This window comes from Chlorella variabilis, assembly GCF_000147415.1.
Source record: "Chlorella variabilis unplaced genomic scaffold CHLNCscaffold_25, whole genome shotgun sequence".
Taxonomy (NCBI): Eukaryota; Viridiplantae; Chlorophyta; class Trebouxiophyceae; order Chlorellales; family Chlorellaceae; genus Chlorella; species Chlorella variabilis.
In genome coordinates, this window is record NW_005435063.1 from 538,748 (window position 1) to 562,707 (window position 23,960).

The 23,960-nt window shown below is 71.1% G+C and overlaps 6 protein-coding genes across 6 annotated transcripts in view; 4 read left to right on the top strand and 2 right to left on the bottom strand.

The window, feature by feature from the left end:
- Positions 1-1,314, bottom strand: part of CHLNCDRAFT_59076 (hypothetical protein) — a gene marked incomplete at both ends in the record, with an annotated part of 2,053 nt that extends 739 nt beyond the window's left edge. The window contains 4 exons of the mRNA XM_005844063.1: positions 166-243; positions 391-469; positions 716-924; positions 1,270-1,314. Coding sequence (XP_005844125.1) covers positions 166-243; positions 391-469; positions 716-924; positions 1,270-1,314 — 411 coding nt within the window. The remainder of the gene's footprint in view (positions 1-165; positions 244-390; positions 470-715; positions 925-1,269) is intronic.
- Positions 1,315-2,040: 726 nt separating this feature from the next.
- On the top strand, positions 2,041-3,927 carry CHLNCDRAFT_59077 (expressed protein). Its single transcript, XM_005843976.1, has 7 exons — positions 2,041-2,177; positions 2,406-2,462; positions 2,542-2,595; positions 2,761-2,893; positions 3,012-3,112; positions 3,325-3,380; positions 3,574-3,927. The coding sequence occupies exons 1-7, from the start codon at positions 2,166-2,168 to the stop codon at positions 3,590-3,592; spliced, it is 432 nt and encodes a 143-aa protein (XP_005844038.1). The 5' UTR covers positions 2,041-2,165; the 3' UTR covers positions 3,593-3,927.
- Positions 3,928-4,442: 515 nt separating this feature from the next.
- CHLNCDRAFT_139598 (hypothetical protein) lies at positions 4,443-9,660 on the top strand (the record flags this gene model as incomplete). Its single annotated transcript, XM_005843977.1, has 15 exons — positions 4,443-4,658; positions 4,929-5,030; positions 5,316-5,453; positions 5,644-5,760; positions 5,950-6,018; positions 6,229-6,301; positions 6,453-6,592; positions 7,161-7,283; positions 7,519-7,669; positions 7,875-8,099; positions 8,302-8,452; positions 8,651-8,730; positions 8,940-9,039; positions 9,230-9,289; positions 9,456-9,660. 15 exons carry the CDS (start codon positions 4,443-4,445, stop codon positions 9,658-9,660), a joined length of 1,950 nt encoding a protein of 649 aa, XP_005844039.1.
- A 1,104-nt stretch (positions 9,661-10,764) lies between these two features.
- CHLNCDRAFT_139599 (hypothetical protein) lies at positions 10,765-12,736 on the top strand (the record flags this gene model as incomplete). Its single annotated transcript, XM_005843978.1, has 5 exons — positions 10,765-10,828; positions 11,025-11,201; positions 11,361-12,206; positions 12,352-12,444; positions 12,624-12,736. The coding sequence occupies 5 exons, from the start codon at positions 10,765-10,767 to the stop codon at positions 12,734-12,736; spliced, it is 1,293 nt and encodes a 430-aa protein (XP_005844040.1).
- A 596-nt stretch (positions 12,737-13,332) lies between these two features.
- On the top strand, positions 13,333-21,341 carry CHLNCDRAFT_139600 (hypothetical protein; the record flags this gene model as incomplete). Its single annotated transcript, XM_005843979.1, has 16 exons — positions 13,333-13,503; positions 13,677-13,805; positions 14,094-14,246; positions 14,402-14,545; positions 14,680-14,781; positions 15,000-15,125; positions 15,415-15,608; positions 15,847-15,955; positions 16,144-16,216; positions 16,447-16,566; positions 16,745-16,870; positions 17,005-17,490; positions 17,689-18,417; positions 18,685-18,763; positions 19,026-19,175; positions 19,367-21,341. 16 exons carry the CDS (start codon positions 13,333-13,335, stop codon positions 21,339-21,341), a joined length of 4,866 nt encoding a protein of 1,621 aa, XP_005844041.1.
- A 638-nt stretch (positions 21,342-21,979) lies between these two features.
- The window catches only part of CHLNCDRAFT_27424 (hypothetical protein), a gene marked incomplete at both ends in the record, with an annotated part of 2,666 nt that continues 685 nt past the window's right edge, over positions 21,980-23,960 (bottom strand). The window contains 6 exons of the mRNA XM_005844064.1: positions 21,980-22,079; positions 22,293-22,459; positions 22,723-22,849; positions 23,060-23,148; positions 23,399-23,483; positions 23,735-23,898. Of these exons, the coding sequence (XP_005844126.1) occupies positions 21,980-22,079; positions 22,293-22,459; positions 22,723-22,849; positions 23,060-23,148; positions 23,399-23,483; positions 23,735-23,898 (732 nt within the window). The remainder of the gene's footprint in view (positions 22,080-22,292; positions 22,460-22,722; positions 22,850-23,059; positions 23,149-23,398; positions 23,484-23,734; positions 23,899-23,960) is intronic.

Genomic DNA, 23,960 nt, shown 5'->3' on the forward strand with positions numbered 1-23,960 from the left:
ACAGGCGGGCAGGCAGTGTGGGAGGGCTGGGCTGGGAGGGCTGGAGGGAGAGCTGCGCGGGCCGGGGAGCGCCGCAGGCTGGCATGCAAGGGGGGGTGGGGAGCGAGCATCGGGAGCCAGCAGCGGTGCTGCACGCCCGCCCGCCGCCCCTACGCGCCCCCCCACCTGCACCGCCGCCTGCAGCGGCAGCGGCAGCTGCAGCACCAGCGCCTGGAGCAGGATGGGGAGGATGGAGGAGTTGACCTGCGCGGGGCGGCGGCAGGCGGCGGCAGGGGTGGGGCGGGGAAGGCGCGGCAGCACGGCACCGTCTGGCTGGCAGCGAGGCGGCGGCGGCGGCGGCGGGTCGAGGAGAAGGAGGAGGAGGCGGCGGGGGGCATGGCGGCGGCGCACCAGGACCGCCTTGGCAAAGTAGACCCTGTCCCCCACGCTGGAGGCGGCTGCGCCCATCATCATGGGGGCCTTGAGCACCCTGCAGCACGTGGGTGGCAGAGGGGGAAGGGGGCGGCATGGGGGGTGCGGCGATGTGGACGAGCGCCGTGGTGGGCAACCAGTGCCGCAAGCTTGTTCTTGCTGAAACCAGACTGTAAGCCCACACAAGCAAGTGTGAGAGCCTGCCTTGGAGCGCCTCCAACGGGGCCCGCCCAGCCCTCTTGCCTGCCCGCCTGCCTCGCCCGAGCGCTGGCCTCCCCACCCACCCGCACCCCCGCAGCCCCACCTGCGCATGCCCACGATGGCAAAGGCGCGGTGCAGGCGCATGGCGGCGTAGAGGCAGTCGCGCACGGGCGGCCGCAGGTAGATGTCTCGCCGGCGGTGCAGCAGGTACAGCGACAGGGCGGAGGTGAGCAGCGCGGACAGGCTCCACAGCGCCAGGCGCGCCTCTCCATGGGCCAGCGCGGAGACAGTGAAGAAGATGCAGCCCAAGATCTGCGATACGCAGGCGGCGGGCGGGCACATAGCGAGGTCGGGAGTGGTGGGCGGGTGCTGCCTGCGTCGGGCGATAACGAGGCCCTCGACCCCGCAGCTTTGGCGTGTGGGCCGGTGCCCTATGCAGCAGAGGGTGCTGGCAGGCTGGGGGCGGGGCCCAAAGGCGGCAAGAGGCAGCGGGGAGCGAGGGGGCGCAACCCCGTCACCGACCCGGTCCTCCCGCCGCTGGGGGTGCAGCGCGCTGCAGGCCGCCCGTCGCTCGCACCCGCAGCCCCGGCCCCCCAGGGTGCGGCTGCTTGCCTCTATGCAGTGCAGCGTTGACTCGGCAGTGGAGAGCGATAGGACCTTGTGACTGTAAAGCTCGTCCCTTGCGGCGTTGGCTATGGGCATTCTTTCTCGCGGGCTGCACACAGGAATAGACTGCGCCCCGCCGTCCTCGTCTTGTTGGGAGGACGGGGTGACGGCGGCCGTCAGAATGTTGGCCTGCATCTATCGGAGGCTGTGCCCAGCAGGCAGGGTAGATCGGGCGGGAGTGCAGAAGTCTGCGGCACGAAAGCTCCCGGTTTTCGTGGGCGCCGTCTTAATAAGCCACGTCCGCAAATTCTCACAGCCCCCAAACAAGACATTGGCGCGGTGAATTGGACCACACGGAGGATGGATGGCGAGTCGGAGGGCAGAGCAGACGTCATTGATTCGGGTCACCACAAGTTGGGCACAGCGGAGTCCGGGAGGAGGCCTAAGACACCTCCCTTGCCTGATTTTTTCCCTCGCCCATCCCCAATGCGCCATTTATGGGCGAAGGGGATACTGGTTTGACTGCCAGCCAAAGGGACCGCCCGCCGCCCGTCACCGCCCGTCACTGCGCCATCGTGGACTGCTACACAAAGTGCTTGGGGCCCGGGACCAGCGGCAAGCTCTCAGTTGAGGGACTTCCTGCGTCATTACCCCTGACCAACGCAGCCTGGATGTGCATGCATGATGTGCGTCCAAGATGCAAGATGCTTGGGCGGCGGCGCCAGGCGGGCACCCCGCTCTGGCTCGCCATGGCGCTGAAATGCTTCGCTGAGCCGGGCGCGCTCCGTGTGGGGCCTTCCTCAGGAGCGCCTCCACCACAAACGCCGCTGCTCGAAGCGCTCGAGCCCCGAGACAGCCGGCAACGCGGCTGAAGCGATCGACGGACTGCGCCGACTCACAAGTGATCGCACTCGCGTTCAGTGGCATTCGGGGCAGGAACAGGTGCCATGGGTGACCAGGTGAGACCTCCCTTCCTTCCGAGTTCGGTCTCGACTGCCCCAGGGGCTTGCCTCTCAGCAAGGGGCAGGCTATTTCGGGCATTGTAGGCGCTCAGGACCGACAAGCGCGCCACTCGCCTGTCAGTGGTGCCGCCGCCAACTGCCGCGGCCGCCGCCGCCGCAGGCCCGTGCCCGGCAGCCCTCAACACTTTGCATTGCGTGCCTGCAACTGCCTGCAACCGACCGCAGGACAAGAGCCCTTACGGGTACCCACCACAGGCACCCTATGGTTATGGCGCGCCGCCGGTGAGTTGCTGGGGGACTTGAGTTCCGCACAAGTCTCGTCCCCGCCTGCACCTGACCGTGCCTCTCCACTGCCCTGCAGCAGCCCGGCTACCCTCCTCCCCAGGGCTACCCACCCCAGGGCTACCCTCCTCAGGTGCGCTGTCTGAAGTGGTGCAGCAGGAGCCTTGGTGCGGGCAGTTGTGGCATGCGCAGGAGGGCAGCTCTGCAGCTCTGCATGCTCGCGAGTGGCTCAATGTTGAGCAGCCCGTCTTTCAATCGACAGGACCCGACCCCGCCTCCCTGCCTTGCTGCCATGCAGCCTGCTCCGTATGGCTATCCGCCACCGCAGCAGCCCTACCCTGGGCAGCCCCCCGCTCCCTACTACGGCGCCCCGCCCCCTTACCCACCGCCGGCGGGCGCGTACCCACCGCCAGGCCACGCTCCGCACCCAGGTGGGTGCAGCTGCCGCAGGCCGGCCCTCGCATTGCGCATGCCCCGCGCGCCCCCCGGCTCAGCCTGCCAGCCGGCCTCTGATTGCCTCTCCGGCATCGCTGCTGCTCCCGGGCACAGGCGGCTACAGCGCCGGCGCCGCGATGGCAGGCGCAGCGGCGGGCTACATGATGGGCCACGGCCACGGCACGCACAAGCCCATGAAGCACAAGGGCTACAAGGTGAGGCAGGGTGGCGCGGGCGGTGGCCGGGTGGGTGGGCGCCCAGCAGGCATCGCCGTGGGTCTCTGTTGTCCCTCCCTTATTAAGCGGCGGCGGCACCACGCCACAGCTGGGTGCTGGGCTGGCCTGCATAAGCAGGGCGCGGGCATGCACTGACCCACTCCTGGGCGCCGTGCCTCGACATCCTCTGATGCCTGTTGCTGTTGTCGCAGTACAAGGGCGGCGGCTACAGGCCCAAGTTCAAGGGCGGCAAGTACAAGCGCGGCAAGTGAGTTGGACTGCTGCTGGGCAGGGGCCGCCTGACTCGCATGTGGGGCACCGATTTCTGCTTGAATCCGACTGCCCCCGCCACTCCCGGCATCTCCTGGCCGTGTGGCGCTGGCCCAGCTGGTCCCGAGAAAGCAGCCGGGCTCCTCCTGTGACGCACACCACCACCTTGCTGCCTGCGATGTGCTCTGCAGGTATGGCAGGCGCAAGTGACCCAGCGAAACGTAGCCGTGGCTGTGTGTGCGCGGGCGTGGCGCCGCAGCACGGACCAGCGCGGCGGCCATGCTGCCACCTTCCAGCTGCACGGCTTGGGTCCCCTCCCCCCATCTCCATGCCCGTTGACCTTTCCGGCATGTTTGCATGTTCACGGCTTTCTTGCTTCTGAGCACTGTCCCGCCCTACTGAAGCACATTCAGGTGGCGGGCGCCAAGGTGCCCGCCGCCACATCGCTGGTTGACCCTGCTGGATGCGTCAGCACCAATCTGTTGCATCAAGCTGTTGTTCCTCTTTCTGCCTGATGGATGCGTGCATGTAAGACAGTAGTGGAGTGCAAGGGGTATGATGGCGGCGGCAGGTGGAAAGTATGCCGCCGGCTGTTGGTTCATCCAAGGCTGCCCCCTGAACACACCCAAAGCTTTGTGAACCCTGCCGGCTGTGTCTCCCGCGTGTTTGAGGGTTCTGCGATAAGTATACTGCATTGAAGCGGAGCCGAAGGCACCGTCAGACGGGGTGAGGTGCTTGTTGTGGCAAGCGGGCCTCCTGCTTGCTGCTCGCCCCCCACCCACACCCTCTCATTGCTGAGCCCTCCGTTCGCCTCCCACGCGGCCCTGCGCCTTTAAGAGCAGTACCCGGCGTGCGCCAGACCCCTTGGATTGGCAGCTCCGAGCCGGGTGTGCTGCCGAAGCCCCACGAACGAGCAGCAGCACAGCAGGGCCGCATGCAGTGGGCAGGCTGAGGGGCTCGCTCGCAGTTTTGAACAGGCAGCAGTCGTGCCTAGGGCGCGGCCAGTTTGGTGCTTAGCAGGCCTGGGGCGCCGCAGCAGCAGCAGCAGGCAGCCTGAGCCATGTGGGAGCCCTCTGCCCTCTACGACTTCTACGTGGCGGCGCTGCGCGCGTCGGTGCAGCTGGCGGTTGTGCTGTCGCTGCTTGTGTCTGCCGACCGCGTGCTCAACGTCCTCAAGTTCGCCTGCATCAAGCTGCGCGCAAAGCTGACGGGCAGGCTGCCGCAGGACGCCTGGTTCCGCGCGCCGCTGCCCAAGGCCCCAGAGGAGTACCCGCTGGTGAGCGGTTGGGCGGCGGGCGGCAGCGCTCGCCTGGCAGCGCTTGGCAGCGCTGGTGCAGCAAGTGCGCCCGCCTGGCCTGGGTGCCAGCCCATGCCGCAGGCCGCTGGCAGGTCCAGCGCTGGCTGGAGCGGGGCCGGCCGGCCGGCACTCCTGCTCGACTGTGCGCCGCGAAAGCGAGGCATGCCGCGCGGTGCACCTCTTGCCCCTCCCCGCCAGCTCGCTGAGCGGAGCGTGGCGCGTCCCGCTGCCGCGCGTTGCTGGGTGCAGGTGGCTGTGCAGCTGCCCATGTTCAACGAGCGCGCCGTGTGCCAGGCCATCATCGACTGCTGCGCAGAGCTGGAGTGGCCCGCGCAGCGGCTCAAGATCCAGGTACGGCGCCGTGGGGGGTGGGGGGGGGTGGAGGGTCAGCCTGTGGTCGCTGCTGCTGCTGCTGGGGCTTGTGCCTGCCCTGCTTCGGCTCACCTGCCAGCTCATCCCAGCCAGCCCAGCGCAGGCTGCCCTGCTGCCCTGCTCTTTCTCTCCCTTGCCCCCGCTGCCCGTGCCACGCTCCCTGCTCTTTTTCCCCCTCGGCCCTCCTGTCCCTGCCGCGCTCCCTCTCCTCCACCCAGCCCCTTCCCTGCCCCACTTCCTCCCTCCCTCCCTGACCCCCTGCAGGTGCTGGACGACTCCACCGACGGCGTGACTCGGGAGCTGGTGGATGAAAAGGTGCTGGAGTGGCGGGAGCGGGGCATCGCGGTGGAGTGCGTGCGCCGCACCAACCGCCAGGGCTACAAGGCGGGGGCGATGAAGGAGGTGGGGGGCGCGGCTGCGCGTCTGGCGGGGCTGCGCCGCATGCGGCTGCGCGCGGCGCCTGGGTGCACGCTGGGTGCAGGCTGCCTGTGCCGCCTCGCAGCCACCCGCTGCCGCTGCCGTGCCGCCGCCCGTCCCACCGACCAGCCCTGCCCTCCCCTGGCCTCCCCGCCCCGCCGCTTGTGGCCTGCAGGGAATGGAGGCTCTGGCGCGCGAGGGGTTCGAGTTTGTCGCTGTGTTTGACGCCGACTTCAAGCCCGAGCCCGGCTTCCTGCACAGGACCCTGCCATACCTCATGGGCAACCCGCAGGTGGGCCTGGGTGGCGCGGGGCCAAGAAAGCTGCGCCCTGGCAGGCGTGGGGGGCATCTGGGGGGGGGACAGGCAGAGTGGCTGGGCATTCCAGCGGTTGCACGGCACAAGCTGCCGGCGGTGGCTGCCCTCACCTCACCCTCTGCGCCCCCTGCCTGCCTGCCTGCCCGCCTGCCCTCCCGCCCACAGGTCGGGTATGTGCAGTCGCGCTGGGTGTTCACCAACCCGCAGGAGTCGTACCTGACCAAAGCACAGGAGGTGAGCTGGCGCCTGCTGCGCCCCGCGCCTGTGTGTGAAGCGCGTGGGCCGGTGCCTGCGCTGGCGCTGCGCTGCGCGCCGCCACCCATGCAGGTCTGCCCGTTCGAGGGCCGCCGCCGCCGCCTGCCCGGCAGCGCTCCTCCCGCGGACCTGCTGCGCCCTGCGCCTGCCCTGCGCCTGCCCCACCCCTGCCTGCCCCCTGCCCCGCAGGTCAGCCTGAACTACCACATGAAGTGCGAGCAGTACACCCACTCCGCCGCCCGCTCCTTCTTCAATTTCAACGGTACCGCAGGCAAGGGGGCAGGGCCGCGGGGGGTGGTGCGGAGCGGGTCTGGGGCAGCCAGCTGGCACTGAAGCGATGGGTGCGACGGGCAGGCAGGCAGACAGGCAGGCGCACCACTTCCCCCCCCCTCCACCCACCCTCCCCCCCGCAGGCGTGTGGCGCCTGGCGTGCATCGAGCACGCGGGCGGCTGGAATGCGCGCACGACGGTGGAGGACATGGACCTGTCGCTGCGCGCCTACCTGCGCGGCTGGTCGGCCGTCTTCTTGCACGATGTGGCCTGCCTGAACGAGGTGCGCGGGCCTGGCCTCATGTGCTGGGGCTAGGCTGGCGCTGGGGCTGGGGCTGGGCTGGGATGTGCTGGCTGGGGGGCACCAATGTGTGTGCCTGGGGTGGGGCACGGCGGCGCGGTGGGTGCGCGGCCGGTGTGGCGTGCGTGCGAGGGCCCGAGGGGGAGAGTGCAGGGCTTGCCTGCCTGATGCCTGCCTGATGCCTGCCGGCCGGCCGAGCTGCGTGCCCTGCTCCCCGCGCGGCTGTTGCCGCCCGCAGCTCCCCGCCTCCTTCTTCGCCTACCGCAAGCAGCAGCACCGCTGGACCTGCGGCCCCATCCAGCTCTGGTCCAAGGCCAGCACAGACATCTGGCGCTCGCAGGCAGGCGGGGGCGGGGGCGGAGGGGGGAGGGGCAGGGGAGGGCGGCGGGGGAGCACGCCGCTCGAAGCCCAACCGCACGCCGCAGCGCGCCGCCCAGCCTCGCTCTTGCCTCGCTGTAGTCCGGTCATCGTTTGCAATATCTGTGCACTTCCGCTTGCTCACCCTCCCCGCCCGCGCACCCGTTCCCGCCCTGCCACCCCCCCGGTGCAGCTGCCTCTGGGTCGCAAGGTGGAGCTCATCCTGCTCTACTTTGGCGTGCGCAAGTGCTCCACCCACCTCGTCTCCCTGGGCTTCTTCTGCACCCTGGTGCCCCTCACGGTCTTCACGCCAGAGGTGAGCTGGCGCAGCGTGCGCAGCGGCGCAGCGTGCGCAGCGGCACAGCGTGCGCAGCGGCGCGGGCGCAGCCGGAGGGCCACGCCCCATGGCCCACGGCGTGGCAGCGCCCTGGCAGCAGTGCGCCAGCAGGCTGCGGCCAGCACACCTGGCCAGCTGAACGCGGGTTGACGAGTCCAGTTTACACCACACCGCCCCTTGCCTGCTCCCCTGCCGCCCCTCGCCCCCCCTGCAGGTGCACATCCCCACCTGGGCCCTGGTGCACCTGCCGGTGGCCGTCACCCTCTCCACCTCCTGGTTCACCCGCAAGGGCTGGCTCTACTCCGTCTTCTACGTCCTCTTCGAGAACGCCATGGGCACAGTCAAGCTGTGGGCGGTGGTCACGGGTGCGGCGGCTTGGGAGGCGGGGGGGCGGGAAGCGGGGGTCGGGGGCAGCTTCTGTGCCCGCGCCTGCGCTTCGATGCGCGCCTGACCCTCGCTCACGCCTCCTGCCGGCGCATGCGGCGAGCCAGCCCAGCTCCCCATCCGCCAGGCCTCGACCCCGCAGCCCCCCTGCCTGCCTCCCTCCCTCCCCCATGCTGCCCCCCGCAGGCCTGCTGGACCTGCAGCGCGCCCAGGAGTGGGTGGTGACCACCAAGCTGGGCAGCAGCGACAAGCGCCCCGGCACGGGCGGCGACGGCTCCGCCATCACCATCCCCTCCTGCCGCCTCTACCTCAACGAGCTCGCCTGGGCCCTGTTCACCGCAGCCGCCGGCTTCTACGGCCTGTTTGCCGGCACCGCCCACATGGGCCTGGCCCTCTACCTGCTGGTGCAGAGTGAGCGCGGGGCTGGGGGTGGGGCAGGGGGCGCTGCCTGGGGCTGGGAGGGGGCCGGGCCTGGCGGCGCCGCGCCCCTCGCCCCTCCGCCCCTCATCTCAGCCCCTGCGTGGCCGAGCAGCCAGCCTCCCCGTTGGGCCAGGCTTCCCCCCAGCGGCACCTGACCCACGCCCTCCCCCCCGCGCACCCCGCCGCCCCGCAGGCTTTGTGTTCCTGGCCTTTGGCCTCAACTGGGTGGACGCGGGCGGCCTGCTGGGCGGGCGGCTGGACGAGGATGTGGTGCGGGTGCCGGTCAAGGCCAGCGGCGCCCCGCTGGCGCCAGCGGGGCGAGAGGTCAAGCGTGCGTACACAATGTGAGTCGGTGGCAGCGCACGGGCGGGGCCCAGCTCGTCAGTTGTAACCTGAGCTGCACCGGCCTCAGCGGGCCTGCAAGACTGCCGTGGGCCCTCCCCACCGGTCTCCCCTGCACCTCCCTCACACCCACCCGGCCCCTGCTTAGCTAAGCTTGGCCCCGCCCGGCCGCGGCCCCCTCCCCCCGTGTCCTGCTGCAGCCCCGTCATCAAGCTGGACTCGGAGGATCGCCTGCCCGCCATGCGCACCGCCGCCTCGGCGTACGCCAAGCTGGACTCAGGTGCGGCTGCCGGGGCGGCTGCTGCAGTGGCTGCTGGACGGCGTGTGAAGCAGCAGGAGGGGGCATGCGCTTGTCGCACAGGAGCAGCTTGCTGAAGCTGCTGGGGACTGGGCAGGACCCGGGCCCCGGGCCATGCCCCCCACCTTGCTGCCCCGCCAGCCAGCTGGCCGCCCACCCCTGCCGCTGCCCCGGCCTCGCCCCTGGCGCAGGCGGCAGCCGCACCGACGTGCTGGAGGGGCTGGCGGACGGCAGCGCCTCGCCCTCCACCAGCAGCAGCGCCTCCTCGCTGCACGACGGCTACGGCTCCAGGTGAGGGAGGGGAGGAGGAGGAGGACGAGGCAGGGAGGGGAAGAGCGCAGGGCTGGCTGCCAGCCCAGCGCTGATTCTTCTGTTTGGACGCTGCCGGCCGGCCTCCTGCCTCCTGCCTCCTGCCTCCTGCCTCCTGCCCACCTAAGCTGCGCCTTCTCTCACCCGCCTGCCTCCTCCTGCCCCGCCGCAGCTCTCCCGAGGGGCTGGGAGACAACGCGGTCAGCCTGGCCAGCGTGCGGCTGGCAGACAGGTGCGCCGCCTGGAGCCCGCCGATCGGCTGGCCACACATCCCAGCAGCGCTGGCCGCCGCTCGCAGCTCGGCGGCTGCCACGCCGCCCCGCTCTGTGCCATGCGTTCTCACCAAGTGCTGTCACCCACAAAGTGTGCTGCTCCCTGCCGCTGCTGGGTGCGTGCAGGTGGAATGTGTCGCCGGACTCCAGCCTGACTGATATCTATGCCACCAAGCCCGCCGCCAAGCTCTCCACCCCGGGGGCGGGCGCCACCCCCGCTGCGCTTGCCGCCGACATGCTGGCGGGGAAGACGCAGCCGCGCCGCGGCTGGGGCAGCCTGTTCGGGCTGGCGCCAGCCTACGAGCGCCTGGAGGCCGCGCACGTGGATTGAAAGGAGGCCGCCAGGGCTGCAGCGGCGGCGAGCGCGGCGGGAGCGAGCCGCTGCTGCCGCCGACCGGCAGCCACAGCCCTAGATACTAGGCGTGCTAGTGTCACGCAGGCAGGCAGGCAGGCAGGCCAGCCAGCCAGCCAGCCAGTGCCGGCATAGGCAGTGCAGCAGGATTTGATGCGTCAGGTCAGGTTGGAGCGGGAGCCCAATTTGGCGCCCAGCAGCCACCTAGTTGTGGGGTCGTGCGATGCAAACCGCACCAGGCATAGAACCTCACTTCACTCACCAAAACCCAACACTCAACGGATATGTCGGTGTCTCCACGTCTCCCTGTCCATGCCTGTCTCCGTCTGAACTTTGCACATCCTTGCTGATCCGTCTCCCAATTCAGGATTCTTTTCCCTCAAAACACAAATCACCGCCGCCCCCACCTCTATGGCGACCCATGATGCCCTGACCATTCCTAGGAGCTTGCATGCCCCGAGTGTATAGAAGTTAGACGTCTGCATGCTCGACTCCCTTGCAAGCCTTGAATAGCGCCCGTCTTCCTTGTCGCCATCTCTTTCTTGTCCCCGCCCGCTAGATGTGCGGCGCCGCCGGGTACTATCGGCGTCGCCGGCCGCATTGTGCCGGCAACCGAGCCCCAGTCCATTTTTTCTATCCGTTGCACCATTTTTCTTTCATTTGCAAAGCGCAGCAACAGGGGCAAAGCTCAGGAGGCAGGCAGTGGGAGGATGCTGAGCGCCTGTGCGAGAGGCCCTGGGTGCGCTGCCGCCTTGCGTGAGCTCGGCGGCAGCGACGCAGCAGCACAGCACTTGCATCACTTGCTTGCGGGTTTTGGCTAGGTCCCCTGGTGGCACATCGCACCCTTTGTCTTCCCCCTAGCATTCCACCTCTCCTCTTGAAGGCGTTCTCAGGCAGTGGCGCCACCGCCACGACCGCCGCCGCCACTTGGCACAGCCTGCCTACCGCGAACCTTCCCTTTCGAAACCGGCACCTTCAGCTATTCAGTACCTTATCCTTCTGAGGGTTGTCCCCCCGACTCTCCATCTGGGTGTTGCCGCACCGGGACCGCTTCTGCCGCGGCCACCGTTTCCTTTCGGCGGCATGTCGGGGCGGCTGGAGGTCAATTTGCTGCAGGCGACTGGTTTGAGGGATACGAAGACCTTCGGTGAGCTGACTGCAGCTGGGTTTGGCATTCCCTGTCTCCCCGCTGCCCCTCCGCTGCCCAGTTCCATCCAGAACGCACACTGGGTGGATGCCCACAGACCGTGGATGTCGCTCGTGCCGGGAGGCCCTGGCACCCGACGGCGGTGGCGGCGGGGCGGCGGCCGAGGAACCCGCCTGGGCATCTCCCGCTGCTGCAGGCAAGCAGGACTGCTATGCCGTGTGCCAGGTGGGCACGGTGCGGCAGCGCAGCAAGACGAAGAAGGACGGCGGGACCAAACCGGCCTGGAACGAGCGCATTGTTCTTGGCACCTTCCACGCCTCTGCCGCGCCGCAGATGCTGGTGGAGGTCTTTGCTGCCACACTCATCGGCCAGGGTGGGCTGGGCCTGGGGGTGCGCAGCAAAAGGCGCACAGATCCCCCGCAGCTGAGCGCAGCAGCAGCAGCACGCGCGCAGGCTTGCTTGACGGAGCCCGCAGCTCTGCCTGCCCCGCCCTGCACAACCCCCGCCTGCCTGGCTTCTTCCACCGCCGCAGACGACCTGCTGGGCGGCGTCATCGTCAACCTGTCTCGGGTGCAGCGGGCGGGGCTGGACGACGTCAAGGCGCCGCTGCGCACGCGGGACGGCAAGGCGGCGGGCGAGGTGCAGCTGATCCTCAAGTGGGAGACGATAGATGGCGGGCCGCCGCCTGCGCAGCAGCAGCAGCACCAGCAGCACCAGCCCCAGCAGCAGCAGCAGCAGCAGCAGGCGGAAGTCCCGTGGTCCTTTGGGGCAGCAGGCGCTGCAGCGGGCGGCGCCGCGGGGGCGGCCGCGGCAGCAGCAGCCTACCCGCCGCCTGCTGTGGGCGCTGGGTCGTGCCCCGCCGCCTATCCCGACCCGTTTGCCGCCTCGGCAGCCCCGCCGCCGCCTGCAGCGGCCTCTGCCTACCCGCCGCCCGCGATGGCAGCAGCCCCCAGCGCGCCGCCGGCGCCCGCCTATCCCGAACCTGCGGCGGCGGCCGCACCCGCCTACCCCGCACCCGTCCCTGCTCCCGCGCCGTCGGCGGCGCCGGGCTACCCACCGCCCGCAGCGCACCCCTCCGCAGCGCCTGTAGCAGCGGCAGCAGCCGCCGGGGCCGCAGTGGGTGCCGCGGCAAGCGCCGCAGCGGGCGCACCGGCCGGCTATCCGCCTGCGGTGCCGGCGGGGCACGTGGCGCCGCCCTCGCAGCCCCCGGGGTACCCGCCGGCAGGCCAGCAGCCGTACGGCGCACCGCCGCCTTACGGCGCGCCGCCGCCGCCTTACGGCGCGCCCCCGCCCTATGGAGCGCCTCCCCCTGGCTACGCAGCGCCACCCCCCTACGGGGCCCCCTACCCGCCCGCGCCTGGCTATGCCCCATACCCAAGTGCGCTGGCCTGCACCAGGCAGCAGCAGCGTGCTGGGAGTGAGGGGGGCCGCCGCCTCGCTGCTGGCCGGCTTGCTCTCTTCTCTTCATAGCCCTCAGTTTCATCGTTCTGCTCTTTCTTTGTGTGTGTGTGTGCCTCCTGCAGCCTACTACCCCCCTCCATCCCACCACGGCGGCTCGACTGCGGCGATGGCGGCCATGGGAGGCGCGATGGTGGGAGGCGCGGCAGGCATGGCAGGTGCGCCGCCATGGGCCAGCTGCGTGGCTCTCCGCTTCCGTGCCGCTGCTCTGCTGACAGCCCTCTGTGCATCTCCCCAGGGGCGGCGGCAGCTGGCCTGCCCCGCGCCAAATCATGGGACCACTCTGAACGTCCCGCTTGGATGCGCCCCACCCGCTCCCGCCTGCCCTCGCTTGCAGCCCACCCGTATCCGCACTACTCCCACCATGGCAGCCACTATGGGTATAATGGGAAGAAGATGAAGTACAAGCGCCCCAAGTACGGGCGGTACAAGCGGCACAAGTGGAAGTAGGGGGCTGGGCCAGACCGACCACCAGTGGCATGCGACGGCAGGCACGCCTGCGCCGGCAGTGCGGCAGCAGCTTGATAGCGGCGCATGCAGGAGACCCACTACTTTACTGCTGTGCTTTCGTGCTACTTTATCGCCACTGGAATGGTTTGTTGCAATGCTAGCCACACTTTTGTGTCTAGTGGTGCGCCGTTGGCGGGCGGTGGCCCTGCCGGCGCCGGCGCTGGCGCATGGCCATTTGTGCGCAGGTGTGCTCCCGGCGTTCTCACCCACGCTTCCTGCTGTTGCTGACGCTAGTAAGGGGTTGGGGAATGCCGAATTGATTGTTGGTTTCTCATGGGGGCTTGCGCAAGCATGCTGGCAGCGTACAAGTTTACTTTGTTGGCCTGCGCATGCGTAATTTACATTCACGCACTCAACCCTAATTACAGCCCGGCCTTGCCCAGCGGCGTCTTGCGACCCCACCCGAACCAAGCCCAGTTCAGTGCCTGCCTCCCCGGTCCGCTGAGCGGCGCATTCCTGTCCCCTGGGCTGTGTAGAGGACTGTGTGGGCAGCCCGCCATGACACGGTGACGAGTTTGGGCACTCTCGTCGGCGGAATGGAGGAGCCTCCCAGCAAGCAGCAGCAGCCCAGAAAGGTGGCGGTGTCGCGGGAGCAGATGCGGCAGCTGAACAGGGAGGAGCGGCTGCGGCGCGCGGAGGAGCGGCGGTGCCGCCTGCTCGAGGCGAGTCCCCGCAGCCGCCTCGCCTCAGGGGCACAGCCACCTGGCGTGCCGCAGCCCTGGCTGTGCTCAACGCTCCCGGCGCGAGCGGCTGGGAGGCTGGGAAGCGCGCGCTGGGGAGCCCGCGCCCGCCTGTTGCGTTGCCTGTTGCGTTTGCCTCCCGTGTGCGGGCCACGCTCTGCCAATCTGCAGCTGCCCGTCCGCTCCTTTCCTGCTCGCAGGCCGCGCAGGAGGCCACACAGGCTGCTGCCGAGGAGGATGCCTGGATGGATCGCGTGAGGCCAGCGCCCATCTACCGGCCCAGCCAGCAGGAGTGGGCTGACCCGCTGGCTTACCTGCGCACCATACAGGTGGGCGGCCAGGCGGCCGCGACGGCAGGGGCTGCCCGGCGGTGGCGACAGCGGCGGTGTGATGGCTGTCGCGGTGGCCTTGGGCAATGGTGTGATGGCGGTGTGGTGGTGGCAGCGGCGGGGTGTGGAGGGTCGACAGATAGCGAGAAGCGAGGCAAGGGGGGGGCGACCTCCTGCTCAGGTGCAGCTCATCGCCACAGGCTGCGGCTGCGGCCCTGTTAGCGCTGGCCCGGCAATCGTTCTGATGCCGCCCGCCCGCCAGCCTGCCCCCTCCCGCCGTGTGCGCAGGCGGAGGCCTCCCAGGCGGGGATCTGCATCGTGCGGGCGCCGCTGGCACCTACCATGGCTGGCGGCCTGGTGAGCGGCGGCCTGCGCTGGTGCTGGCCTGGCATGGCGGGTACCATGGTGGTGGTGGTTGTGGTGGTGATGGTGGTGGTGGTGGTGAGGGGACGGCGGGATCGCTTCAGCGTCGAGGGACGCAGGCTCTGCCTGTGGCGGCTGCCTGCCGCAGCGACATGAGCCGGGTGGCGAAGCCAGCGCCGCGCCGCGCATCCACACCATGCGCCGCTCCACGCCGCCGCCCACCTGCTGTGCAGGCCATGATGGCGCAGGACCCTTCCTTCAGGTTCGACACGCGGCAGCAGGCGGTACGGGACGAGCCCTGGAGCAGCTGGGAGGCGCAGCACGTGTTCCAGCCGGTACCGCCGCCACCGCCCGCCGCCGCTGCTGCCGCCGCCGCCGTTGGTACCGCAGGGGCTGCGGGGTGCTGCCAGGGGATCCCCGCTGGGTGTAGCTTCCGTCGCTGCTCTGCTGGCTGGCTGGCTGACTGGCCGGCATGGATGCCCCGCCTGCCTGCCTGCCTGCCTGCCAGCAGGGCAAGCGGTACAGCCTGCGGGAGTTCCAGGACGCGGCCTGTGCCAACGCCGCCAAGCGCTTTGGAGGCCTGCACGGCTCCCTGCCCGCCCGCTGCATCGAGGTGCGCGGCGCCGGCCGCGCGCCACGGCAGGGCCCGCCCCGCCGGCCGCTGGCCCCGCCACAGGAGCCGCCTGCTGGCCTGATGGTTTGATCGCCCGCCGCCTGCTCCCAACGCCTGCCCCGCTGCTCCTGCCCGCCTGCCCGCCCCTCTGCCTCGCACCCATGCACGCGCACCCATGCACGCACACACACCGCCGTCACCGCCGCCGCCCACTGCAGCGGGAGTACTGGCGGGAGCGTGAGCGGCGCGAGGGCGCCCCGCTGCTGGTGGAGTATGGCAGCGACGTGGAGGGGTCGCTGTTCCTGCCGCACGACCGCCTGGGGCGCAGCCGCTGGAACCTAAATGTGAGCAGGAGGGCGGGCGGGGCGGGGCGGGTTGGGGCTTGGTGCAGGGGAGGGGCGGGGTGCAGGGAGGAGCGGCGGGGCTGGCGTTGCCGCTGGCGCCACGAGGCGGGCCGGGGCCAGGGCCTGCCCCGCGGCTGCCCCCGGGCCCGCGCCCCGCTGCCCACGCGGCCAGCACACAAAGGCGCTCCGGATGCAGACCACGCCCCCTGTCCTGTCCTCCCAGCCATCTACCCGCCCGTCCCACCCACCCCCCTGCCTTCCTTCCCCCCACCCCACCCCACACACGCAGCACCTGCCCTTGGAGCTCGGCTCCGCGCTGCGCTTCTGCCACGCGGCGGCGCGCGGCGGCGGCGGGCGCCCCATCCCCGGCGTCTCCACCCCCATGCTCTACATCGGCCAGCTCTTCTCCACCTTTGCCTGGCACGTGGAGGACCACTTCATGCACTCGCTCAACTACCAGCACCTGGGGGCGGCCAAGACGTGGTGGGTTGGGGGATTGGGGGTGGGGGGTGTGAGTGGGGTTTTAAGATGATGGTTTTAGAATGGTTGATGTGGATGTGGGTGTGGGTGTGGATTGGGGTGGCGGGTCTGGGTGTGGCTGGTGGGGCGGCGGGAGGCGCGCCGGGCGCGTGTGGCGATGGGGGGGTGCCCCGTGCTTGCTCCCTCCCGACGCACGCCGCCACCTACGCGCGGTCGAGTTGCCCCCCCTGTCTCGCCGCAGGTACGGCGTGCCCTCCAGCCACGCCGACGCGTTTGAAGGGGTGGCGCGGCGCAGCGTGTACGCCGGCGCATGCGCGCGCATGCAGGCGGAGGGGGCCGGGGAGTCACAGGTGCGCTCCGGGCGCTGCTCTGCGCCTGCCTGCCTGCCCTGCCCTCGGCGCGGCAGCCATGTCGTGAGCAGCGGCAGCGGCAGCAGCACGCAGCACGAAAGCAGGCTCCAGCCTCGCGCGGGGATTGTGGCCGCCCATGCGCTGCGCACCTCCCTCCCCCCCCCCGGCTGCTCCTCCCGCCGCCGCAGGTGTGGTGCGCCGTGGAGCGCGCGCTCATGGGCAAGACAACCATGTTCTCGCCGCGCCTCCTGCTGGACAGCGGTGAGCTGGCCGGCGGCCCGGTACCGCTGCCCGGTACCGCGGCCCTGCGCCCTGCCCTGCACCGCCGGACAACAGGCAGCCGGCAGGCGGCTGCCCTGCGTTGCCGAGCCCGCCCCGTCTGCTACATGCACACACACCGACTGCCGCGCGGTGCACCCCCCACTTCCCGCCACCACTGCCGCGACCCGCCACTCGCCACGCGCCGTGCTGTATCGCTGTATGTACCGCAGGCGTGCCCGTGTACCGTGCGGTACAGGAGGTGGGCGACTATGTGGTCACCTTCCCGCGCGCCTACCACGGCGGCTTTGGCAACGGCTTCCAAGTCGGGGAGGCAGTCAACTTCTCGCTGGGTGAGTTTATCCAGTACCTAGATACTGCCTCCTACCTGCTGCCTGGGAAGCTTGGCTGGCTGGCTGGCTGGCTGCCTGCCTGCCTGCCTGGGCCCCATCGCCTGCCCCCCTTGCCTGGCCCCAACAACAATCCACTCTGCGCTGCCGCGCTGCCCGCCCCCCCGCGCCGCGCCTGCAGGCGACTGGTGGCCGTATGCGGAGGACGCGCGGCAGCGGTACCGCCGCCTGCGCCACCCGGCCATCCTGCCGCAGGAGCAGCTGCTGTGCGACGAGGCGGCGGCGCTGGCGGAGAAGCGGCGGAAGGGTGAGGCGCCCGCCCCCCAAGCGCATGCATCGCCGCTCCCGCTGCGCTTGCCGGCCCCCAGCCTCTCTATCTTTTTGTGCAATGTGCTAACAACAACTTTTTTGCCTTGCTCCTGTGCGGCCTGTGGCGTGCAGAGCGCCACCACGGCTCTGCTGCAGCGCCAGCACACGTGCAGCCCAGCCGGGAGGCCGCCCCGACCGACGCGGCCGGCGGCGGCGGCAGCCCCGCGGCGGCCGCGGCCGCCGCCGGCGACAACGCGCTGGCGCACGCGTTTGTGGGCGTCGTGCGGCGGCTGCACCACTGCCGCGGCCTGCTGGAGCGTGCGGGGGCGGTGCCTGTGCGGGCGTGCGCCCCGGGGGACCCACTGGAGGGCCGCTCCATTCACTGCTCCTCCTGCCAGCAGCTCTGCTACCTGGCCTCGGCGGTGCTGCAGCCGGCCGGGCCGCCCATCGCCTGGCGGCACCTGTGCCTTGAGTGCGGCGCGGCGGCGGCGGCGGCGGCGGCGGCGGCCGCCGCGGCGGGCGGCCCTCCCTGGCAGCCGCTGCTGCTGGTGAAGCCGTGCTGGGAGGAGGCGGAGGGGTGCTGCCGCGAGCTGGAGGCCGGCGTGTGCCACCCGGCAGGTGCTTTCCTCCCCGTGGCCGCCTGCTAGCGTGGTGTGCCTGGCGGTGGCGTGGCCGCACACGCCTGCACCCCTGCATCCCTGCACGCCTGCCACGCCGCCTCGCCCCGGCCCCTCCTCATGCCTGCAAATGCCGTGCTGCATCCCACCACGCCGGCGGCTCACTCTGCCCGCCCGCCTCCCCGCCCCGCCGCTGCAGGCACGCCGCTGACGCTGAGCCTGGCGGGCGCCAGCGAGGCGCAGCGATACGGGCCGTGGGCCGAGGCCGGCTGGCCCACCCCCAGCGAGGCTTATGCCTGGGCCGAGCTGCAACAGCCGCGCGAAGACCTGCCCCCCAGCCTGCTGCACGCCAGCCAGCAGCCGCGGGGCGGGGCGGCAGCCGGGGAGGCGCCTGGGGAGGCGGCGCCGCTGATTGCGCCTGCGGCGGCGGCGGCAGCGGCGGCTGCGGCGGAGGAAGCGGCGGCAGCAGGTGCTGCGGTGGGCCCTGCGGCCGCAGAGGAGCCTCTGTCTGCGCACAAGGTGTTCCTGGCGGCTGTGCAGCAGGAGGAGGAGGCGGGGAGCGGCGACGAGGGGAAGGCGGCGCCGCTGGTTGCCGGGCCGCGGGCCGGCGTGGTGGGGCGCCGCGCGGCGGCACAACCGCCGCCGCCGCCGAGGCTCATGCAGTCGCGCACCCGCCGCGAGGCGGAGGCGGCTCCAGCGGCGGGGGCCCCGCCTGCCTCGCAGCCGCCGCAGCAGGCGCAGCAGGCGCGGCAGGCGCAGCAGGCGCAGCAGGCGCGGCAGGCGCAGCAGGCGCAGCAGGCGCCCATCAGGGAGATGATTGGCCCCCACTTGAACGACCCTGGCAGCCCGCTGGAGCTGGTGGATGACCGGCGGGTGGAAGTGAAGGGGCACCCGCACCGGCGCCGCGTCTTCCGGAAGCCCCTGAAGGGTGCGGCGTGCCTGCGGCGTGCCTCTGCGGCCTGCGGCGCGGCCCTTGTGTGTGTGTGTGTGTTGCGCGCCGTGCCGCCCTGCTCACACGCGCCGTGCGGCGGAGCCCCGCGCTGTTGGGGCTCGCTTGCAAGCTGCTGTGCATCGCCGCACCGCCTGCTGCGCCGCCCGCGCGGTCGACCACCCGCTCCGGCTGGCCCCCACGCCGGCTGCGCGACCTCGCATCGCCACACCCCTGCCCGCCCCGCGCCGCGCGCTGGGCATGCAGGCGGCCTGGTGCTGGTTGCCAACGAGGTGATGACTGCGCTGTATGGCCAGGCGCCTCCCGTCAGGGACGCGGTCACCAAGTGAGCGCCCCCTGGCCCTGCTGGGGACCTGCTGCCGCCGCCAGCCTGGAATGCTGCCTTGGCTTGGCTGGCCTTGCCAGGGCAAGGGAAGGGAAGGGGGCTCGCGATCCGGCTCCAGCATGCACTGCATACTACCGCGCACCGCCACCCTTCCCGGTTGTCGCCTGCCGTGGGTGTGCGGCGGCAGCCGGCGCTGACGAAGCTGCGGGGGGGTGCACGCCGCTCGGCCGAGGCGCCATCCGCTCCCCCGCCGCCGCTGCAGGGTGCTGGCTCGCTGGCTGCGGGACTGCGGGGCGCGCCGCGCATCGCGCGCCTTCCTGGCAGGTTCCACCCGCGAGAGCGGCTACCCCGTACTGGAGCGCCGCCACATCTCCAGGCTGCTGCTCCACGAGCCGCTGGGGCAGGACATGCGGTGAGGATGGCACAAGAGCACAGGGCGGGGGCCCGGCTGCACGCCCTGGCACCGCTGGCGCGGCCAACGCGCCGGGGCGGCTATCGGGCGGCACCGTGCTGCGGCCGCGAGCCCGCCGCTGTTCTGCCGTTGCGCGCCGCGTGCGTCACGTCTGTCGCGCGCCCCTGCCGTCGCGCCGGCGGCGCCTGCAGGGAGCGGCTGGCTGAGTTTGTGGCGGGGGTGTGGCCGGAGGATGAGGCGGTGGCGGGCTCCCCTGGGCCTGGAGGCAGCGAGGCGGGTGTCCAGATGCCCACGCCGCAGCTGCAAGGGCCGCCAGCGGGGCAGCGGCGGAGGAAGGCGCAGGGGCAGCCGCCGCAGCAGGTGCCGCAGGGTGGGGGCGCGCAGGAAAGGCGGGCGCGGCGGCGGCCGCGGTCTGCCGGAGCGGCGGCGAGGGCTGTCGGCGGCGGTGAGCTCCAGACCGGCTCGGAGGCGGAAGGGGGCGATGCAGCGCCTCCGCCACACGCACGCGGCCGCCGGCAGCCGCAGCCGCAGCAGCGGCAGCAGCGGCGGCGCCCAGCCGAGGCTGCAGAGACGGAATCGGAATGGGAGGATGAGGAGGCGGGCGAAGAGGATGAGGAAGCGGAGCTGAATGCGGCGCTGGCAGCTGCCAGCCGCCGGCGCAGGGCCCGGCAGCGACTGCCGCGGGAATCCGCTGCTGCTGCTGCTGCCCGGTTGGAGGCAGCGGCAGCGGAGGAGGAGGAGGAGGAGGCTGCCACAGAAGAGGAGGATGAGGAGGAGACGGAGGATGAGGAGGAGCGTGTGATGGCCAGGGCAGCTGCCAGCTGCCAGCGCAGGGCCAGGCAGCAGCAGCAGCGTGAGGCGGCAGAGCAGCGGGGCAGCAAGAGGCGCAAGGCTGGTGGCGAGCGAACGCGCAGCGCCAGCACGGCGGCCGCGGCGCCCCCGCCCAAGAGGCAGCGCCAGGCTGCAACCTGCTCCCACCTGCCGGCCGTGGCGGCCGCCCATGGCAGTGCGCCAGCGCCGGCGCCAGCGCAAGCTGCGTCGCTGCCCGGCCCGGCCGGCGGAGCAGGCAACCACTGCAGCAGCGGCGGCGCCGGCTTGGGCATGGGTGCGGCGAGCACGGAGGCTCTGGTGGAGATGCAGCTGCAGGCGCACGCCCACTGGCAGGCACAGGCGCACGCCAGCACCTCCCCCCTCGCCTTTGCATTTGGAAGCGCCTTCCAGCACATGGGCAGCCACCAGCAGCAGCACCACCACCGCCACCAGCAGCAGCAACTGGCGGCGCAGCAGCAGCGCGAGTGGCAGCTATTTGCAGCGCATCAGCAGCACTCGCTGGCGCAGCTCCAGCAGCAGCTCCAGCAGCAGCAGCAGCAGGCGGCGGGCCGTGCGGTGGTGGTGGAGGAGGGGGAGGGCGCGCCGGCCCAGCCGGCCCGCCACGCCCACGCCGCAGCCGGCGCCGCGGCGGCGGCGGCTGGCTGGGGCCGTGCGGCTCGCCTCGCTGGCGCCGCTAGCTCACTGGGCAAGCTGGCCGCCGCCGCCACCCCGGACCTGGCCACGGGGCTGGAGGAGGAGGAGGTGGAGGCTGCACAGCTGGAGGCGGGGGAGGATGTGTTGATGGCGCACATTGTGGCTGGCATGCCGCTGACCGGCCCCGACCCCGCGGCCTGGCACGTGTCCCAGCTGGCGCCCCAGGCGGCGGCCGCGCAGGTGCAGCGCCTGCGCCGCGGCGCCTTCCTGCCTGGCTACGGCTATGGTGGCATGCTGGGAGGGGCCGCCGCGGCTGCCGCGCAGCCCACGCCGGCCCAGCACGCGCAGGCAGCCGCAGCCGCGGCGCAGCTGCCGCAGGCGGCCTTGCACGGCTTGCGTGACGAGAAAGCGTGGGCGCCAGCTGGAGCTGTGCAGGCGGGGCAGGGGCAGTGCCAGGGGCAGCAGCATGATGCCGTGGCGGCGGCGGCAGCCGCCCAGGGTGCCACCGCCGCGCCGGGCAGCGCCTGGCCTCTGCACAGCGACGCCGACAAGCAGCCGTGCATCGCTGCGGCCAAGGCTGGCGACAGCAGCGCCATCGCCGCCCTGACGCGCTCCATGCGCCAGCACCCGCGGGAGATGAGCAGGCTGCAGGCGCTGGGCCTGCCCGCCGACACCTCCTGCGCGTGGCTGGCCGCCGGATGAGCTGGCCCGGCGGGCTGCCTAGCTCCGCATCAACCCTCCTTCATTGCCCTGTCCTGTACTGAAGAGGGCGACCCAATCCCCGTCCACCACGAGCCAACGCAGCTTCACTGCCGCCCTCCTCGCGGTCTCCTGCCACTGCTGCCCGCCGCGCCGGCTCGAGCGGCCCACCCAGCTTCGACAGCTGGGGCACGCGCCCTTCACATTTTTCACTTTGGCCGTGATTGATCATGATCATTCTAGCCTGCAACCATTCTAGCCTGTCCATTGGTCCTGCTCCCTACTACCCTGTCTGCTCTCCAAGACGACCGACCCTTTCATGCTTGCTGCTTGGCTGCTCGCCTCTTGCCTCTACTCTCGACTTTCATTCACGGGGAGCTTGTGCTTTGTGTGTAAGTGTACGAGCTTGGGAGGCAGGTCCGAATCCTGTACCTGTACGGTATGGCCGTGCCAAAAACAGGCGTGCAGCAGCACCCCGCCGTCCTGCAGGACGCGCGGAGCGGCCCATGTGTGGGAGTTGATTACACGTTGTGTTTCTGTCTCATTTGAGGAGCAAGATGCGGCAAACCGCTGCAGCACCATCGCGTCGTGCACAACCAACTGCGCAGCGCCGCTGGCCGCCGCCGCCGCCCCGCTGCGCCTCAGAAGTCCTTGAACACGCCGGTGGAGATGTAGCGGCTGTTGTGCTTGGCGTGCTGCCCCGTCTGGGCCACATCAAAGTTGGAGGCGTCGGCGGGGCCGCTGACCTGGCGACACATGGCAGAGGGGGTGCCAGGGAGAGCAGCAGGCGCATTTGGCATCCAGGCAGGCAGGGGCAGGCAGACAAACAGCACCAAGCAGCAGAGCCAGGGTGCTGCATGCACAGCTGCATTTTGGCCGCCTTCGGAGAGCCCACCGCACACTACACCACACCATTCCACACTCTCACATCCCACATACACCTCTCTCCGCCACCGCACCTTGGGCACGTAGGGCGCCTTGAGCTTGCGCTGGGCCAGCGCATCCCAGTCGAAGCCCTTGAACCAGGGGTGCTGCTTCACCTCCGCCACGCCGCCAGCCATGCAGCCAATGCGCCGGCTGGTGGCGCGCACCAGGAAGCGCTTGATGAGGTCCCGCAGCTCCTGGAGGGAGGGAGGAGAGGGAGGGTGTGAGTGTGCAGCATGTGTGGGTGGCGGGGGGCCCAGGAGGCAAGGCCGGGAGGTGGGCGCAGGAGGCAGGGGGTGGAGGCAGGCGGCCATGCATGCGGCTTGGCTCGGCCCCGCATGCCTGCATACCTGCCCCACCATCACCCACACCAGGCCACCACCCTTTCCTGCCTTCCCCACAGCTGCCCAGCAGCCACCACCCACACCACCACCACCACCACCACCACCACCACCGCCACCTTGCTGAAGTGTGTGGGCATCTTGAAGTCTGTGGAGCAGATGGCTCGGAACATGGCCACCCGGTCCTCCTGGTAGAAGGGCGGGTAGCCGGCCACCATCTCGTAGATCAGCACACCCACAGCCCACCTGCGCAGGAAGGCGGCGGCGGTGGTGGTGGTGGCGGCGTCGGTGGCAGTGGCAGCGGCGGTGGATGGCTGGTGGGGTGAGGGGAGACGAGGCGAGGGCAACCGCCGCGGGCCGCGGCCTCAAGCTGGCCAGCCAGCCAGCCAGCCCCACCAGCCCTGCGGCCAGCAGCCCGCCCACCAGCACAGCGCCCCCCACCCCCATCCCACCCACCAGTCCACCGCCTTGTTGTGCCCCGACTGCGTCACCAGCTCGGGCGCCAGGTACTCTGGTGTGCCGCACAGGGTGAAGGTCTTGCCGCTCTGCGGATGTGGGTGTAAGTGGCGGATGTGAGGCTGGGTGCGGCAGACTATGGGACTGGCGGCGGCGCGGCGAGGGAGCAGCGGTGTGCAGGCAGGCAGCCAGCTGAGTGGGTCGAGGTGGTGGTCGGCATCGACGTGTTGACATCAGGCAGCACAGCTGCCGGCCCCGCAGTCAGCAGCAGGACAGGCGGAGCCCCGGCCATCCACCACCACCACCGCCACCACCGCCAGCAGCTCGCTGCCGCCCCACCGGCGCAATCTTCTTGGCGAAGCCAAAGTCGGTGATCTTTAGGTAGCCGCGCGTGTCGATCAGCAGGTTCTCGGGCTTGAGGTCGCTGCGGGGGCGGGGTGGGGCAGAGGGCAGGGCAGGGCTGTGAGGGTGCAGGGAGGGCGGAGCGGGAGGGCGGCAGGATGGGGCGAGGCGGAGCAAGGCACCCAGGGGGTGCCAGGCAGGACAGAACTACCACATGCACTCACACGCACGCATGCGCACGCAGCGCCGCCACCACCCGCACCACTCCCTCGCCGCCCCTTCCTCTTGCTGTCCCCCCACCGCCGCCGCCACCCGCAGCAGCCGCGAGCTCACCGCCAGGCCACCCCCCTGTCGTGCATGTACTCCAGGCCCAGCACCACGCAGGCGGCGTAGAAGCGCGCCTCCTCCTCGCTCAGCGGCGCCTCCCTGTTCTGCAGGTATGTGAAGAACTCGCCGCCCTGCACCAGCTCCATGACCATGTAGAGGGAGGAGGGGTCCTGCGGGGGGGTGGGGGTGGGGGTGGGGGGATAGCACGACAGGGGGGTGGCCAGGCGGTGAG

Coding starts and splice junctions, on each gene's coding strand:
- CHLNCDRAFT_59077 (XM_005843976.1), top strand. Junction 2,596..2,760: donor CCCAGGGCTACCCTCCTCAG/GTGCGCTGTCTG, acceptor GCTGCCATGCAG/CCTGCTCCGTATGGCTATCC. Junction 2,894..3,011: donor AGGCCACGCTCCGCACCCAG/GTGGGTGCAGCT, acceptor TCCCGGGCACAG/GCGGCTACAGCGCCGGCGCC.